We start from the raw sequence: 19,385 nt of genomic DNA, 5'->3' as shown, positions 1-19,385 counted from the left end.
CAGCTTTTCATCCACCAGTACCCCCAAGTCCTTCTCTGCAGGGCTGCTCCCAATCCCTTCATCCCCCATCAACCATCTTGAAAGGGACTTAACTCTAATTACATACAAACTGCTTTTTAAGATTGCCGGAAAGGCCACGACCCACTTATCCACCCAACCAGGCAACTTTAGTTGTGAGTAAGAATAATTCCCACTACTGCAAGTTGATTTACTTCTTGAGTAAAAAAGGGCACGAGTACAGTAACTACAGAGCTTCCTTTCACTCAGGAGAAGGGGCAGAAAGCAAGACAAATCATCTTAAAAATGCCTGTTAGGTGGAAGAATTGGATGAGATGATGATTACCTTTTTGGTGATTGCTAGTGTTTCCTCCCACATTTCTGAGTAGCTTAGAGAATTAACCTGGTCCACAGTCTCATCTGTCCTAGCCTTATGAATACAGAAGAGCAGGTTACAGAACAGAGTGTGGGGTCTGGTAATGCTATTGCCTCCTAACTGTGAGATTAAGAAAAAATAAGGTTATGAAGGAAAAGAATAGCGTTAAGGCTAACCGAAAAGGAATGCTGCCATTCGTTTACTCTTCTAAGTCAAACAATAAGTAAACTGATACCCAGACTCTTAAATCTAGCCATCTGCTGTGGTGAAGCCACAGCAAGGGTTCCAAGAGCACAACTTTTCACCTTGGATTGAGGCATCTTCTCCGAGATGTCTAAAATAAGGTAATCTACAGCTGTTTGATGAATTTTCACTGACAGCTGATTTAAAAAACACCATTTGAACTACACATGACAGAATACTGAATCAATAAACTGCTTCTTAAAAGTAGAAATGGGGAAAAAAATTAGAAAAAGCTCTGATGTAGTAACACCCACTGAAAAATTTATTTCAGAAAACCTATAAACAATATATACACAACAAGCTTAAAGGGGTTTCTCTTCTTGATTACAGAAATGTACATTATTTTTGCTGATGTGCTAACGCTTCCAACAGTTGTGACATTACAACTTAGTGTCCATGATAATATTGCCATCCTTGTCCTTCACTCTTACTCTCCCAGAGACATACTTTGTTTCCTGCTGTCCATTCACGTACACAGTCTTGACAGTACCATCTGGATACTCCCGCCTCTTGAACTGTGAGGTGTGTAGTTCTCTCTGGCCATTATTGAACTCTATAGTTTTGCTTCCATCTCTGCATTAAATAAATGTATATAAGTATTTAAAACAAACAAACAACAACATTGTAAGGACTGTACATAGGCTTAAGCTTAATCTCAGAACAAACATTAAATGTGCAAGCCTAAATGAAGGAAGAACTTAATAAACCACAGTATTTGTGAAAGGCCTGTTTTGTTAAATACCATCCCAGCCGGCTGGTACTCAAAAACCTGTTTCTGCAAAACTGACATAACTTCTTTATTCTTGAGAGCCTCTACACTAAATCTATTGCTGCAACAGTCCAAGAAAAGTTTAAAACTTAACGTTTTGAGCACTATCAGTTTGGATGTCAGACCTGCTTGCCACACCAACTACGTTCTCACGTGTTCTCTAAAGTTACACACAAACCTGAAAAATCTCTCAGGTTAGGGTATGAGAGATATAAATACACACAGGCATTCAGTCTTTATGTCTCCTCCAAGCTACAAAAAAAAACCAAATCAAAATTTCAAATAGTCAATACATGTTCACAGTATAGTATATTCAAATGTAAACTTCTAGAAATAGAGGTGTCACCATATGCTGCCTCTGTCAGTGAGCCCTAGCTGCTACTCTCCCATCAACAGGCTAGGGTACCTGAAAAGGTAAAGCTTACCGCTGAATACGAACAATAGTACCATCTGGAAAGATGCTTTCTTCTTGCCCATCCGTAAATAAGTTTTTGATAGTTTGATCAGGGAAAGTAATTTCTTTCTTGCCATCAGGATAATGCTTCTCTGAAATGAATTTTGAGGCAATGTGCTTATTATATAAATAGGGGGGTATATATATGGGCAGCAATTTTGAGGGTGGGTTCGGTTGGATGAGTTCTTTACCTATTTGTCCATTTGAAAAATGCAAGACCTCTAAGCCATCAGAGTATGTAGTATGTGTAGTCTTAGCATCAGCGTAATAATAAATCTGCAGAAAACAGTTAAGATTTAACATAACTGGCGAGAAATCTTTTGTGTGTGTGTGTGTATACATGTGTGCATAAGTAAGTATTTACGGAAAAATGCAGAAGATGTAGGATACATACCACTGTTTGATCAGGCATAACCTGCTTCACATCCCCATTGAAGAAGGTTATCGTTACAGTCTTCCCATCAGAATCCACTTTTTTCCATGTCCCATTGGGGAAAAATATGAGATGACAGCCATTTTTCAAAACCTTTTCAACCTAATGAATACATCACAGAGAGGTCAGTATTGAGCCATCACACTCACATCTCATTCCTGTTTCACAACAGTTGTCTGGTGGAATTTCAGAGTGCCGAGCTCTCATTTTACCTTTCCGTCAGGATAAGTGGTTTCTCTCTGTATCTCTTCACTGTCTGTATATGCAGGTCCAGGTGGTAGCGACACATGAGCTTCATTAGGAGAGGTGTCCTGAAACAACAATAATCTAAGCATAAACTCAGATTGAGCTTTGTCTTTATACATGTTTTTTCCCTAGGCTGACAGTTATTTTGGGGAACAAGGACCATCAGTGGAGGAAGACAAGTATAGGAAGGCATAAACGCAATCTGGGTTTTACACAACTCCTAGTATAATTCAGGTGGTAAGTCAGACTGAGGCTCAGCAGTAACTGCTTGTCTGGGGTCAGCTGTAGTCTGGGCTAAAGTGGAATTCAGTGGTGTGTTGTCACATGGTGCTCAACTGCCTTAAGTCATCCATATCAAGGTATGAAACAGCTGATGAAGTTTCATAAAACCTGAATGCTACCTACAGCAATTAAGGTAAGAATTAATTCAACTGTTTACAAGATTCTTGCACAGTTGCCCTACATGGAACATATAAACATCCATCTTTTTCCCCTCTCTCAAAAGGTAAAACATTTTGCCAAATTCAAGGGGGCAGGATATTATTATTTTGTTTTATTTCCTCAGTCAAAGAATGTTGCGACTACTAGACACAGGTAAAACACTCTGCATTGACTACTACGTAGCCATTTTCTGGTATGACAATAGAATTGCAGTTGAAGAACATAAGAAGGTGAGTCAACAGCTTCACTAGTCACCCTCCAGATACTCATTTAAGTACAAGTAACTATTGTTTTATTTTAGGCTTTTTCCTCCCCCTTAAAAATCAAATCAAGATTCAGGACTTACTACCATAAAAGTCCTAGATGAATCTTCTACTGCCGTCATTGTCTCAGAGGCGCTTCTGTCATTAGCAGGTGCCGATGCAGGTGTTCTAGAAAGCTTTCCTACTCAGATACATGTAATAAAGTTAATTTGGACAGTAAAATTAAAGTGCAGTTTAAGTATTACAATCATAATTATATGTGAGGTCAAGTTGTACAAGACAGCTACATTTAAGCACAGTAGAAACTGAAAGCAGTATATTTATGAAAAGAATCAGCATAAGCCAGCTCCCTCAGGTATGTCGTTGCTTCGTGTGTCAGCAAGAAGCTACAACTGAAGAATCATTGCAACAGGCATAATACTTGCACTTTCGCTCCTATTTCATTTCTGTAGATTTACAAAGGATTTTTTTTTTTTTCCCTTAGGGATCTAGACAACATTTTTAGTTATGCCTTACAACGAATAAAGGAAGATGAATGTAACCTTTTAACAGGAACTGATTGGCAGACTTTTCCCATGTCTCTCCTAGCACGCCAGAAAGATTACCAAAATAAAACTGGCAAGGGCTTCAATACTCTTCTAACAGGTAACATGTTGGTTGCTTGAGCTGTTGGAGGTGTCAAAAAAGTACCCTCCAGTTACAGCTACACTGGGGTATAGCTGCCAACAGCATTTGCTCCTAACTGTGCGGAAGGAACACCTGCTACGGCATTGCCCATAGGATTACAGATCCGGATAACAGAAGGTTCTGAAGAGACACAGCAGTTCTGATGCTATCAACATAGTCCTCTAATCAACATCCGCACCTTGCAGAACACCAGTGATGAATGCCAATTTGGATTACAGAACACAGCTCCTGGTGTGCGCCAGATCACCAACTGTGACCAGAAGCATTTTCGCCCCGAGAATGGTCTCATCACCGCTTTCTCCAGCATCTTACCCTGCGAGGTATTTATTCATACACTTGAATCCATTACAACTATTCTCTACCTACTTTTGAGGTGGTGGTGCACTCTTTTTAATAAAAGCAAAAATCCACATTAATTTTCTTTTAAAGAGTTAACAGAATTCTCTGATCAGACACAGATTTATACCTTTTGCCTGTGAATAACTTTTGCCATTTATCTTGCTGCACTTCTGTACTGGAAGAAGCAGAGATGCAGTTTGACTTTTTGGGCCTCTATTTGGTAGACACTAAAAGAAAGAAAGTTATTTGTGGTTTACATGACGTTTATGAATAACTGTTCATACAGCAGCAACAAAATTTATACACCATGTGACATGAAATTTACTGGAAGCTTTCTGCAGAAATTATATGTTTTTGAGATTTAGTCAATAGAAGGGCTTGTGCGATGTAGCCCAAGCTCTCCTTTGGAACTATCTGCTGCCTCGCTACCAACAACTGCAGAATGTTCATTTGGTGCAAGCAATCTAGAATAATAGTTTCTGTTTCAAAACTAAATATAACTACTTTAGACAATGGTGAACTGCTTTGTTTGCCTGGCTGACCCTTAAGGTGCAGAGGTTCACAGGTTAGATCCCATCTATGATTTTTCACTTATAATCGCTTCATTTTGAATTTCTAAGAAGAGTTCCTCAACAGAATGGATGCTGCACATTGTGAACATACACATTTGGAGAGAATGTGACATTAACAAAATCCTGTGTCTGTCACCACTAGTGGAGTCCCAAGATTAGTAAATTAAAAGTAAACATCTAATTTATAGCTATTGGATTCCAAGTTTGTGACCCAAAACTCAAGAGTATTCACACAGATGAATTTAAAGCACCAAGATTAATAACTTACAGATTCTGCTCTTTTTAGAGTCATCCCAGAATTTTCTATTTTCCTCTTGCTTCCAGCAGCTTCTACTTTCTTCCAGGCTTCTAGACGAAACCTCTCCATAATTTTGACTTCCTCTTTTAGCTCCATATTCTCATTTACCAAAGCTTCTATTTGATCTTTCAGGCGTCGATAGGTGGTTGACCATTTTGCCTCTTTTCGTTTTAAATCTTCCTGTAACTCTGCAATCTGCTGTTTTAAAGCCTTAGAAAAATGCATGTTTATAAATTAAAGAGCGTTCATTTTTTAATATATTGAAAGACTGTAATGTTCTTATAGAAATACAAACACACAAAAAAAGCACAAGAGTGGCAAAAAAAAAAAAAAGAAAAAAAAAAAAAAAAAGATCAGCTTAACGGGACAGAGGGTGAAAGGTAGATGTTTTCTTCCTGAAAGAGATATTATTTACTTTAGACTACCAACTTTATAAGCTCAATTCAATCACAGGAAGTGTCTTTATTGCCCTTTTGGCATCCTTTACACTTCATAGACTGGCCACAAATACACTTGAGACAGAAACATGAAATTTTTAGGCTACCCTTGAGAGGAATCTTCAAAAATCTTGGCACAGGAAAACAGGGAGGACACAATCACATAAAATGCATGTGGATCTGCCTTGCCGGTTTAGCAAATGTTACTTCAATGTGTTGAAGTTATGTAAGGAAAATTTGTAGGGAAGGAGGAGGGAAATCCACATCTGATATTTAATACAGCTTGTTTGTACACCTCATGTACCATACATCCTGATAATGAAGGAACAAACAGATCTTGTTTTTTACATCTCTGATACCTAAAGACCTACAAGTAAGTAATAACAAAACGTAACTCTGAAAATTGTAGAAGATTACTACATTTACTGTACAACAGTTATAGACAGAATAAAACTCAAGTACAGTCCTAGTTTGCATTTTGATCCACTACCATGAACAAAAACTTACAACTTAACTACAGTAATTTTGTGTTAAAGTTGAAGATGATTCTGCCATAGTCATGAGCAGTTTTTAGTATGGAAACGTGACAAAAAGATTTGCTCATCAGGGTTTTTGCCTTAAAACCAAACAACATTGTGAAGACTGTAGTTCCTTCCTCAATTAGGCCATGTCTACTAACAGTTCCCATCTTGAAATCACTTGCAACCTTGCAATTAAGTTAGAATTTAGTTCTCAACTGCCTTTAAATGAATGTAAGTGTTCCTGTGTGGACTAGAAGAATAATGTATTTTTATACCTGAATTTCATCACGTTCTTTTTTATCTGGAATTGCTCTAGCTTCTGTGGTATACTTTTCAAAAACTTTACGCTCCTTTTGCAGTTTTTTCATTTCCTTTTTTTTATATTCTTCTATTTCAGCCAGTTCTTGGGCTTTCTGCCGTTGAAAGTCTGCAATTTCTTTCCTATAATTATGAAACAAAGTTGTTGGTTTAGCCCCAAAGTACTTCAAATCTGGATTTTAAGGAAGAAAATGAAGACTCTAAACTTTGTGGTCATTGATTCCAATCCAGCATCTGTTACCCCCAGGAAGACTTACCTATAAACAGTAATACTTAAGGAGTAAGAATTGTCACACAGCTAGTGTTTGAAGTCCAACAATTTCTATTTTTATATCTTCTAGTCACAAAAGTTATCCTGAATTTAACAAAGCTTTGGCTAAAATCTTGCAACATTTTTCAGAGCAGTAGAACACCATTCGCCCAAAAGCACCAGGGAAAAGAATCTGCTAACAGCAGGAGGTCACAAATTAAACATTAGCCAACAACACGGTGCTGTTTCCAAACAAAACAAAAGTGACCTTGGTAGGAAAAGGTGTGCCACATTTAAGTCACCAGGGATAATTATTCTGTCACTTATAAATCCCCCAGTTCAAATGAAAATATTCTCAGTTTGTACAGACAAACATTCAATCCAAAGGAAGAGCATCAGTCACGTTAGCACAAAGATCAGTTTTGCAAGACCAACTAAGGGATGTGTTATCACTCAAAACAAAAGTATATAAATTCTCCCAAGTATAGCCTTTAAGGATATCACATTAAACTAGCAGGGGTTCTTAGTATTATAATTTGTATGCGAGTAATAATTACAGTTTAATATATACATAGAGCAACAACCAGTTTCTTGACCTCCGTCTCCACTGTAACTGAAACACACCAATTATTTATCTGTGCTGTTGGCAACTGGACATTATGATAGTCTGGCACATACCATGTAAATGAATGCACCAAAATGTTTCAATTAATAATTACCTGATATTTGCCAAGGCATGCTCTCTTTCTTCACGGAGTTTAGTTAGAGTTGTGTTTTCAGCTCTGAATCTCTCTATTTCAGCTTCCAGTTCAGCGAGTCTCTCCCTCAGTACCTGGGATGGAACAGTGTTTCCTACCAGAGAACAGCCAGATGCAAGTTATCTAAGCAGCATCCATAAGACTGATGTAAACGACTATCACACAACAGTTAGGAAAAAAAAAAAAATAAAAAAAAAAATCAAGTGATACCATTTTAGAGATAGTAGTAGTATTGCAAAAAATTTCTACTATTCAAATAACACAGAAGTGACATTTTAAAGCACTCTGTGCTATTTACTCAAGTACCTCAAATATTGAGTGTATCTATCATCTTTGTAGAACTAAATATATATTAGGAATTGGAATGTGAAGGGCTTCACATCAAGCTGGAGAAATTAAATGAAGGTCTACGGGCCAAACGTCAAACAGGAAAGTTTATGGTTGTAAGTTTTTCCAAGTTTTATTCACGACAAAGTTTGCTCACACCCATCACTGATGTGAAACCTATTGCAAAGGCTGATAATAGGATTTGTGGGCTTTTTTGCCATCCCAGTTTCCTGTTCAGTCACTACTTAACACTCCCAGGGTTTTACTAGTCTGCTTCTGAGTATGCAAGAGAAGAGCCTAAATACTGATGTTGCAGGGTAGGTAGTTGCCTCATTCACCCTTAAATGCTAAGATTCAGTAAAAAAACCCTACCCCTCTTCCTGCAAACAACATCTAGCAGGCATCTTTAGACAACCCTACAAAATCAGTTCTCCACAAAACAATAAGCAGATGTAGCAGCTTGTACATGAACTTCTCATAAAATCCTAAACAAAATCCTGAACATTCATTGGAGCAGAGTTTGAAACTAAGATCTCACCACCTTACAGAGAAGAGATTTAAATGCTAGGCTATACCATCATGCTTTCACTGAACAACTGCATTTTTAATGATCTCACATAAATGCACTAGCTTCAACAGGAGCTTTTAGAGGCAGTCCTTCCCCAGACTGTAACCATATGGTTGAAATCAACTTGGGCAACAAAGAAAAAGGAATCCATGTTTCCCGTATTCCATGTGAATTCTCTAGATACTATACTACTGTCAGAAAATAAGGAAAGGGGCTGCCACCTCCTTATATTTTATAGGAGCAACCAGCTAACCTAACAGTGCATAGCATTACCCTACTGTAGCGTAAATGCACACTGCCACTGGAAAGAGAGGTACCACTTCGTTTTTGGCATGGCTTTGACACTTTCCTTGATTTGGAAACAGTGATCAAGCATCTCATACTGCAAGCTGCATAACTGTTAGATCTGACATCAGACTTGCAACCAGGAGAGGAGACGAAAGGTGAGAATAGGGCCATTCCCTGCAGCAGAAGTCTATACTTACACCCTTTGGTGTAACGTCAGGTTGCAGCTTAAGTCTTAGAAGGAAAGATTTGCAAATGTGTCTTCTTCAACAGTTCCTACCAATTGCTTTTCTCTCACCTCCTGGCTCCTGTTCCACATTTGATTTGATTTCGTGCTCTGAATGACAGCCGGCCTTCTGTTTCGGTTTCAGTGAAGGAAACAGTTTCATCATCAGGTTTGACACAGGAGGTCCATTTGAATCACTGTCCACTGCAGACTCTTTGGACATTTCATCTCCCCTCTTTGAGGCAACTTTTCTCTTTATTGCTTTATCTGGGACAGTTGTATCATTCTTACTGGAAAAGTCTGTCTGTAAAGGTATTTTAGTATATTTTTCAGGTAAATCACTGTTAACATAATTTTCGTCAAGATCACTCCATGTTCTTTCATCATCAAACTCAAACTTACTCCTACTTATACAAGACATGCTTCTCTGATGGTCTAAAGCTTTTCTTATCTTTTCCTTTGACAGTGCACTGCAATCTTTGTCTGACAAGCCAAGGTCAGCATCTCCATTTTTGCCTTCTTTGCTGATGTCTGTAACAGAACCTCCATAGTCAAAAAATTCTGGATCACTTTCTCTATGGCTCACAAAGGATGTCTTAGCATCTTCATTTTCATGCTTCAATGTGGTCTCAAAGTCACTCTCAGAATCTGTAGTAGTATCATCACTGCCCTCACCCTTATCTTCATTTACAATCCACTGATTACTTTTTAAAACAGGAGCTGCCGTCATGGAAGAAGATGAAAATATTACGCTGTCCATTTTATTCAATGGATCCTTCATTCTAAAGGCTGTTCCTGAATTTGAGACTGTATGCGTAACTGCTCTATCATTTTTATTTCCCTGTGTCATACAGTCTGCCTTTTTATTTTTCTTATTTATAAGTTCAACAGCCAGCGCCTTTACTTGCTGCTGTTTTGCCTTGATAGGGGTAGAAGACATTCTACGGCCTTTTAAAGTTTGCTGATCTCGATCTAAGATCCTTTGCACAAATGAGGAATTACTTGAGAAAGATATTTCATCTGCAGCTTGTTCTAGAAACAAGAATTCATCTAATTCTAGATTCTCTTTTTCTTTTTCTTTTTCCCAGTTTTCCAGCTTATTCTGAAATGAAACTTCAAAAGACAGTTCTGGATCTTTTACAGGGTGACCTATAGGACATTTAGAATTAGAAAAGGCACCAACCAACTCATGAGACAACCGAGGCTTTTCTGTGCCAGGTAATTTGTTTCCAATTTTGCCAGTGTTAGGCTTAGCAAATTCTACTACGTTCTCTTTATTCTCCATTTTGTTGTTAACTTCTGCTGGGAAAGAATCTCTCATCTCTCCATCATGATTTTTTCCTGGTTGCATTCTTGTTTCTAACAGCGAGATATTTTTTCCATTGTGATTCCTGAGTACCAGGTTCTTCTGAATAGGGCAATGTTTTGCTTTATCAGGGTGGTTATATTTTTTACATGGTGCAAAAGAGTTCTCAGAAAATAGTTCTTTGCCAGGAGGCATAGTTTTCTTCTGTATTTGTGATCTGTCCACTTTAATAACATTTCTGTCATCTGAAGCCCTATGTTGAAGTTTTGGGGTGTTTTCTCCAAGTTTTGTAATTTTAGATTTGGCATTAGTGAATCTTGTTAAGCCTTCTCCTCTTTTCAGGAAGGGTCGTTTGGTCACTGGTTTTTGAATGGCTGATCCATTTGTCTCCTGAAAAGGGGTAAGGAAAAGTAAAACACAAAATATTAAAAAGCCCCTTACACAGTTTGAAGATTTCTTCAAATAAACCCCACATATGAGTAGGAATTTATACAGTACATTTCCACTGGATTTCTAAAGACATCTTAAACAAGTGAAATATTTGGGGCTTATTGTTTTATTTTTAAAAATGTGAATATTGCATTCAGTGTTAGCTTTTGATGCTAGCATCTTCCTTGCACATTTTTAAAGCACCTATCACATCTCGGCACAATATATAAAGAACAATAAAGTTAAAAAAAAATAACTAACCTGTAGCTTCTGGTTTTGCTCCAGACGCTGCTCTTCTAGTTGTATCTGTTCTTCCAGGAATTCTTCAAATGTCTGTTTCTTCTCCTGAATCGCAGCTTTAATAGGTCTAGTGTAATTAAAAAAAAAAAAAAAAAAAATTCAAGTCTTGCATTTCTATAACTGTGTTTAACATCACTGCTATTCAAAGACCTAAGGTGCAATTACATAAAAGATGACAAATTATGAGGTACTTTGGTCATTAAGTGTCAAAGTGAATCCGAGAAATGCATTATAACACTAGCTGTTTATCTTTTGAGAAATGGTTTATCAAATCCCTGCTACAGTTAATATACATATCTAAAAGATACTGTATGCTTAATTTTGCTGTTTCTTCTTTCATTGCTTTTCTCAGTGATCCTTTCTTCTGCCCAGACCACCAAACTTTCATTCTTATTTTAGTCATACTGCCAATTTCTACAGTATCACCTTCCCACTCAGTAATGCTATTGAGATTGTGTTCCTTATCTCCCCCTTTGATACTACTCCTCCTTCACAGCCGCGTACTCGGTCTGGCTGGGATGGAGTGAACTTTCTTTGTAGCAGTCCATGCGGTATTGTGTTTTGAATTTGTGACTACAACACTGTTGATAACACACCAATGTTTTAGCTATTACTGAACAGTGCCTGCACAGCATCAAAGCTTTCTTTGGTTTTTCATGCTGCTCCCCCTGCCCCAGCAAGCAGGCTGGGGGTGGGCAAGAGGCTGAGAGGGGACAAGCCAGTACAGCTGACCCGAATTGACCAAAGGGATATTCCATGCCATATCACATCATGTTCAGCAGTAAAAACTGGGGACTTGGTCATCCAAAAGTAGCTGTTGCTCAGAGACCAAGTAGGCATTGGTCTCCTTGTGGGAGGTGGAGAGTGACAGCCTTTGCATCACTTGGGTTCCCCCCCCCCCTTTCCTTTACTTATTAAAGTGCTTTTATCTCAACCCACAAGTTTTCTCAAGTGTGCTCCTCTGATACCCTCTCCCATTCCGCTCTGAGGGACAGAGTCAGCAAGCGACTGGGTGGGTGCTTAGTTGCTGGCTGGGCTCAACCCACCACAGCCCGGAACAAAAATTTCTTCTCTTTGTGATGACCCAGCAGACAAGGCAGGGCTTTAAAACAACACCAACCACTACTTCTATTCCAACAACTCCATAAACAAAGCTTTTACCATACATGAGAAAATACTGCTTGTGGCAGAAGCTATTACTTCTTAGCCATATACAGATGTTTAAACAAACATAACTCCTGGTAATAAACTAAAAAGTCACAGCCTTACACTCCTCCTTCACATTACTACTTTCGCCAAGTAACAGTGGATAGGAAGTTGTAATAAATCAAACTGGGAACAGTAATTACAACTGCTCATATACTAAGCCTATGCTAAAACGTGCTGCTAAACTATCATTACCCCAGGCTGCACACACCTCTTCAGCCAATACACAGCATCACATCTTTCACAGCATTAACAATTTCAAGCCAGAGCCTCTCTTACTACAGGTCTCCACAGTACCTGGCAACATGGAATCCTCGGTTGAGAAAGCTATACAAATTGAGAATATAAGACTCTTTCAATCAGGACTCAGAATTCAACCAAATTCATGTTATCTATTTGATTAAAACTGCATAATAATGGTCTGAATTACCTTTCCTCTGTATTAGTCCACAAATGTTTTCCTCCGCTGGAATTTTCAGGGAGATCTGCACTTTCCACGCATAAAGGATCAATGTGATGATCTTCACTCTCCATTAATATTTCCATCTTTTTTTCTGGACACCACATGTTTTTTCCTATGAAATTAATAGAAATTTTTTTTCCTCCCCAACAACAAATCAGTTTTCAGCTCATACTTTAAGCAGCATTCAAGTCAGATTAAAACCAGAAGGGAGCTGTAGTCTGAATTGCTACATAAAATAATCCTAAGATTTCCCCAAATTAATTATTATTTGAATTTGAGCTCTCTTTTTAAAGGAACATCCAATTATGTATTAAAATTTTCCACAGACCTTAAATAACCCATTCTATTGTTCATCATCTCTGCTATTGTTAATTTATGGCTTAGAAACAAAATAACTGAACAAATCTGGATTTCTGCTGTACTGAAGAGCTCTCTTATCAAGTTTCTGTTTCCCATGTACATAGGTATAAATTAAGATCAATTTATCCTTTCACATCCTCTTAGACCAATCCCTCTGATTAAAAGCTTTAAAGCTGGTATGAAGTATGATGATATGCAATCTCATACCTTTTCCCCAAAACCTCTACAGATTTTCAGCAATCCTATTAAATTGCTAGATTGAAACCAAAACCACTATTCCAGTCATAGCAGCATAGTAGTCATGCTGGTGCCAATGGTAAAACTGAGAAGAGGAGGAAAGATAAAGAACTCCAGTGCATTGCTTCTGATGTACAAATAATTTTTAGTCATATGATGGGATCTCTTTGTCAGCCCATCTTGACTCCAAATTCCAGTTCACTTACTAATCCTCACAATAGAGCTGGTCTGAAGACATTCTGTATCCCTGGATAGATTGTTATCTTCCATTTGTCACATGAAAATGTGGGTACGGTTCAGCCCAAACACTTCAGCTATTCAATATCTGTCATTATTTGGTATTTCCCCAGTCTTTATCGTATATAAGCTTTAGCAGTAAAGATTATATTTTTTTTTTCCTAAAACAGACAAGCATTTCATACAGACAGAAGAACTTGATTTTTTCCTCATGCTGCTTTTAACAAAAACCTCACATGGACAGCAAGAGGAATGCTCTGAGGTCTGTAAGCTGTCAGTAAACCAACCAACAAATGAAGCCAACCAACACTTGTATAAAATCTTCGCAATAAGTAGTAGAAAATTACACTCAGTAACTACAAGGGAAAAAAAACCCACCACACACCAGGTTATCTTTCTATAAATGACTAACCAGTAATATATGCGTCTTCCTCATTTTTCAAACAATTCTGCATTTTCAGAGGCACACCCACACCTTGTTTCTCACAGGCAGACACTCCTGACAGACTGTTCTTCAAAGATGAGGTGCATTCTTTGTTGTTTAACTTTTGTAAAAAATTGCTGTCTTGTGTATGTGAAGAAACAATTGGAGCATAAGCTCTGTCTTCAAAGATATTCTGATACCCAGATGATGGCAATTGGTATGTTGTTAAGCCTGCTGAATGCCCAGGTCTTAGCGTTTGACGTTCAGCCATTAAAGTATAGCCTTAAAATTAAAAGAAAAAAAAATGGCTGTGTCATTGTATTTGTATTACAACTGTTCCACCTGAGAAAAGAAATGGCACTGGATGGCAAGACTGATCACCCAGCCTCCATCCTTACATTACTGATCAAGAATAAGTGATAATCTGGATTTAATTCTCCTAAAGCTAAGCCCTAAATTCATTTTCTCAGGTAAGCAGAGGGAAAGAAAGATAATTTAAGCCAGGCTGGACTAATAACTGCCAACAGGAGAAAACATCCCCGCTCAACTCTACAAGCTTTTTTCCGCTCAGCACTGTCCCCTCCCTTTGCACACAGCAAACGAGACTGGAAACGCGATACAGGTTACAAGTATTTGTTTTTCAATACAGATCAGCTCCTTAGTCTAGTTCAGTTCATCACCTGAACAAATTTGTGCTGTGTGAGCACAAACAAAGAGGGACCACTTCGACTGGATAAAGTGATAGCTTAAAGCAATCAAAAGTATTGTGAGAAACAGCTAATCAGAAAGGAAAGCAACTGTTTGTTTTACACTGTCTTTTATATTTAAAATATGTTCTTCGAAACAAGGGCTCCCATCATAGCGCATATTGATCAAGTTACAATTACAGTTGGCCTTTTATAAAAACAGGATATTCCTTCTATAAAACCAGTGTTCCTTCTACAGTAGCACTCAACTTTCAGGCACTGAAGCGATGCAGCATTTCTCTTTGACTAATCAAGAAGAAAAACACTGAATACACTTTCAGATTTTAACTGGAAAATGAAATCAAATTCTTCAGTTTACTCAAAGTACGTGACGTGCTTGCTTTCTCAGCTTACCAAGAACTGCTGTCTGGCCAGATACCATGCTAAGTAGCTTCTGCTGCTCTTCCATTAGCCTTTGAAGTTGCTCCATCTGTTGTTTCTTTAGCTGTTCCTGTTTCTGCTGTTGCAATTCCTTCAGCTTTTTAAACAAAAAAAAAATAAATGTATTAGAGGCTAGGTTTACTTAGAATGTACCTAAGGATTAGTGTCATGAAGACAAAGGGTGTTTCTTGTTTTAAAGATGTTCCATTAGGTAAGCATAACATGAAGGAAATTAAGAATATGAAATGATACGCTAAACAAAATTTTCAGTTTTTTCTATCTATGAATGCACATGCTAATTCCAGTTTGCCCAATTAACAATTCCACTAGTCTTTAATTGACCAATCTGCAAACAATAGGAATCAGAATGCTCATTTCTACTGCATGGGAAAAACATTCAAATTCTGCTCTTTTAACATTAACTTCTACTATGCCATGTTTTTATTAAAATGTGAAATACTTCATAATAACCAAAGCTTTAGAAAAAGCATGGGGTTTTTGTTTTTCTCTCCAAGATCTCAGTTACAGTGAACAGTACTGATACAAAGGACCAAGAAAGGGGAAAAAGAACATCGGAAAACATTAAGACTCATGAAGCTGCCTGAAAAAAAGGAATTAAAATACTGATTAAATTCAGTAATCCAGTCTTCATTTTCTTGTGTAGCAGGGTCCCTGGCCCTGCCTCAAGACCAGCCTTGAGGGCCCCATGAAGGCAGAGCATTCTGTACCCTACCAAACCACAGCAATGGGTGGTGGGCCTCCATGCCCATCTCTATACTTCCAACACAGACATATGTGCTAGTTCCAGCTCCTTCAAAGGAAAGACAGGAGGCCTGATGAAATCCTTCCATAGATCAACAATTGGACCACATCTATCATCCAACAGGTAAGAAAAATTTCCCTTGAATTCTCCTTGTAGTCCCTTAAAATTCCAGTGAAAACAGAAGAAAGGCACTATCCAAGTAGAAGCTGTGAGCTAATGATCAAGATCCAAAGATCACCTAAGTCTTATCTCCAACCCCTTCACTTAATTTATTAAAGAAATCATACCTGTTCTGATAATATCCTCAGAAAACCAAACTGAAATCTTGTATATCCAAAACTACATTTGTCACTGCAAGAATCAGATTTTTATATATATATATATATATATATATATATATTAGATTGTCAATAACTTTCTAAGATAGGAGACTTAACAATTCCTCTTAAGATACTGTTAAACCAGCTAATATCTGTCATTTAGCCACTGTTTGATACTGCTGACAATACTGAAAAAGTGAATAAATATTTTCCTGTCATGTAAATAGAGGAGAAAACTTTTATAGCACCACATAAGTTGTGGAATTCTGCTTTAGAGACTCACACACACACACACACATCCTCACACACCCCACCTGAGTGAAGAGACATAGGGATTTGTGCTGAGGCAGCTGCTAGCAGAGTGGACAAGGAGGTGAGTTCTCAGTCCTTAACAGCAAGACCTACTGAAGTGCCTATGAACACTTACAGCTAACACAATTTATATTTAGCAATTGGGAAGAGCTACGAGTGAATGTATAGCCAGTTACAGTGGATTAACTGACGTGCTTGCGTTGGAAAAAAACAATAACACCACAGCGCTGTAATTCTAGGCCTTTTTGTCCCAATGTCATGGATACTTCATCACATTCAACACTAACATCTCTCTTCATCTAAACAGAGACAGGTACATAGGTGTACATAGCTACTTTGGGAACTAACAGAAGATGTTGCTATAGATACAAGAACATACAACTTCACCATGTTGTGAGTATCTGTGGTGAAGCACTACCACCGTACTGACCAGCACCCCGTTTCCACAGCTTCAAGTGAAGAAACAACAGAACATTGTAACACTGTGTGCACCTTTCCAGGTAAAAAGATTTTGAGAACAAGTACACTGCCACTGAATGCAATTTCATTTTAAACTGGAACCTGTGCCAGCTGGAAACAACAGAAGTTAGACTCTCAATAACTGCACATCATGAGGAGGACACCAATTTTTATGCATGCATAACTGTGACTTAGGACTTGTTCTTTTAGCTTGCTGTGTTCTCTATGTTGTAAAGAGTTTGCTTACTTCCAGGTATGAAAAATCATATGCAGAAACAAAATAAATCTTAATTGATGTACGTCAAGGAATTCTAGAACTTTTACCTGTTCAAGCTTTTGTAAGAGTGGATCGCTGTGATCGGATTTATTCTGACCATCCACTTCACCACGGACAAAGTCTGTTTTAGAGGCTTCTACGTTATATGCTGCTGCTGGAAAAGATGTTTCAGTGGTATACTGCTGAAGCGTACAAGAGCTGCCAGACTCTTCTTCACGCAAGGAGTCATCACTTACAGAACAGCTGTCCGAAATATGCAACACTTCAGCAGGGAAAGCAGTGATGTTTTCGGGTCCAGATAACAGATTTTCTTTGTTGATTTTCAAACCGGTAAAACTAGGATCTAATAAGACTCCTGCACGGGAACTATCAGACATCCAATGTGCAATGAAGTTTTGTTCACTACTCGGATCTTCAACAGTTGGCATCTTGTAAATTGTATTCCAATTTATTTGCTGACATATCATTAACATAACAATATTATGTTATGTAGTGTTAGGACAGTAAAACTTTCAAAGCTCCAGGTATTTGGTATGGATGGTTACCTATTTCTAGCACCTAGAAATTAAGCAGATAAACAAAATAAGAAATCTACAGTAACAGATTCACAGTAAAAGAAAGTTACTCTCTTATAACCAACCTAGTGTATTTATAAAAATAAGTCACAATCTGCTTTTCCCTGGGCAACAGAAACAATTTGGACAACTAGTAACAAACACTTTCTGTGCAGGAAGTCAACATAATCCAACTTTTAATCTTATTATTTATTTGATAAACAATTTAATTATTATTTATTTGAGATAACAGTTAATGTTATCTCAAATATTATAAAGCTATGTATAATATTCTCTTCAGTAGTACAGAGAGAAATTCAGAATTTTTTTGAAGTGCCTGCAACAAAAGAAGAGAGGCGATTTGACGAGTTGAAAGAGAGACTTCCCTCACAGGACCTTCATATTAATGCAAACTTTCAAATATGTCCATCTAAATACAAACATTTTACTGCACATATTTCAATGCAGCACTTATCATTTTCATCTCTTCCTTAGTTTCTCATGGAAACTCTACAACCATGCTGCCTGTTAGCTTCTTCCTTCCAACCAGCTTCTTTTTTTAAATCCACCCCCCCAAAAAAAAGTTTGAAGACTGCAAAAGTTTCAGTGATAACCAAATTCCTGTACGTGTCATAAAACACGAATGAATTCAGGTAGGTAGGAGACCCAGAGTGGTTTCCTCACTTAGGAAACAAAAGAGAACTGCTGCCGATGACAAAGTGGCAAGCAAAAGCCTGACCACTCAGCCCTGCTGCTCAAACTAGTCCCAGGGCAATTAACTTTCTGCCTGTGCATATGGTGTGCCACGGGGAATAGAGAGAAAGAAGGGGCCAGGGAACAAGGGACAGACGAGCACAGCACCCACTCAACAGTCCTGCCGATCAGGAAGTAACTCCTTAAAGCTTCCCTGTTCCCAAGAGATCAGTTCATGCCGGCTCTCGCTTATTTTTCCCACTGTAAAAGGGCTTACGCTTTCAACCAAAGCCTGAAACTGTGACTAGGAGAAACAGCGAAATCCCCTTAGAAAAATGTTTTTCAACTGCCTTCTGTTTCGAGACGGCACTGGAAGTTCCCAGCGAGGCACAGATTCCTGCATAGGCAAATTCAAGCCCACAGGGTTCACACGCTATTCTTCCCGTCACCTTTTGGAGACCCTCTGGAGGCAGCCTGCCAGTTTAAAGCTTCCCCTAAAGCCTGGCGGCAGCACCACCTTCGTGCCAGCCCAAAGAGCTGGCAGGGCTGAAGCTGACCCGTCCCGGGGAGGCGAGGAGGGACGAAGGGATCGCCCCCAAGGTCGCCGGTGGGGAGACGAGCACAGCCACGTTCGTCACCCCAGCCGAGGGGCCAGGCCCCGCGGCCCCCTTCGCCCGCGGCCGCGGACACTGTCCCAGCCCGCGGCACCGCGACGCCCTCACAGAGGACGCCCCAAGCGCGCCGCCGGGTCCCGCCGCTCCCCCGGCCCCAAGGCACCTGCACCGCGACAGCTCCGACCCGCGGCCCCTCACGGGTAGCGGGGCGACAGCGCCGGCACCGCTCCTCAGGCCGCTTCCGCAGCAACGCTCCGGTCTGACCGCCACCCCTCTCCTTCCATTACAAACCTGCCGCCATCGCGCAGCCCCCCGGCGCCACAGGCTGGGCACCGCCCCAGCGTCGAGCATGCTGGGAGTTGTAGTCCCAAGCCGCCTTCTTCCCCGCCGAGCTGCCAGGCGGTGCTTGGCGCTCGAACTACAGCTCCCAAGAGCCTCCGCGGCGAAAAGGCCGTTGATGGGCATCAACAGAGAAGTAGTGCGCCCGCAGCCGCCG

At 39.2% G+C, this 19,385-nt stretch overlaps 1 protein-coding gene across 7 annotated transcripts; it reads right to left on the bottom strand.

The window, feature by feature from the left end:
- Nucleotides 1–855: 855 nt before the first annotated feature.
- On the bottom strand, nt 856–19,302 carry CPAP (centrosome assembly and centriole elongation protein). Of its 7 annotated transcripts, none has more exons than XM_087756397.1 (17): nt 19,181–19,302; nt 17,076–17,586; nt 14,871–14,994; nt 13,759–14,052; nt 12,480–12,624; nt 10,805–10,910; nt 8,881–10,504; nt 7,364–7,496; nt 6,352–6,517; nt 5,089–5,328; nt 4,376–4,475; nt 3,306–3,403; nt 2,485–2,583; nt 2,234–2,374; nt 2,031–2,115; nt 1,811–1,931; nt 856–1,189 (listed from the first exon to the last, which is right to left on the bottom strand). In XM_087756397.1, exons 2-17 carry the CDS (start codon nt 17,499–17,501, stop codon nt 997–999), a joined length of 4,095 nt encoding a protein of 1,364 aa, XP_087612523.1. In that variant the 5' UTR covers nt 17,502–17,586; nt 19,181–19,302; the 3' UTR covers nt 856–996. The 7 variants fall into 7 exon arrangements, with proteins under 7 accessions (XP_087612523.1, XP_087612522.1, XP_087612524.1 ...); XM_087756396.1 differs by having other exon boundaries at nt 19,053–19,186; XM_087756398.1 differs by having other exon boundaries at nt 3,309–3,403; nt 19,053–19,186.
- Between the last annotated feature and the right edge of the window lie 83 nt (nt 19,303–19,385).

This window comes from Nipponia nippon, unplaced genomic scaffold (assembly GCF_047370975.1).
Source record: "Nipponia nippon isolate SJK-2023a ecotype South Korea unplaced genomic scaffold, ASM4737097v1 scaffold_2, whole genome shotgun sequence".
Taxonomy (NCBI): Eukaryota; Metazoa; Chordata; class Aves; order Pelecaniformes; family Threskiornithidae; genus Nipponia; species Nipponia nippon.
The sequence above is the reverse complement of the archived record's forward strand: the minus strand, read 5'-3'. Positions and strand labels throughout refer to the sequence as shown.

What these genes read in the sequence shown, in the direction of transcription:
- CPAP (XM_087756397.1), bottom strand. Translation starts at nt 17,501, where the DNA reads ATGTTAATGATATGTCAGCAAATAAATTGGAATACAATTTACAAGATG. An exon ending in GGAAGACGCATATATTACTG is followed by an intron (nt 12,625 to 13,758) that starts GTTAGTCATTTA and finishes TTAATTTCATAG; the next exon opens with GAAAAAACATGTGGTGTCCA. An exon ending in AGCAAAACCAGAAGCTACAG is followed by an intron (nt 10,505 to 10,804) that starts GTTAGTTATTTT and finishes ACCCCTTTTCAG; the next exon opens with GAGACAAATGGATCAGCCAT.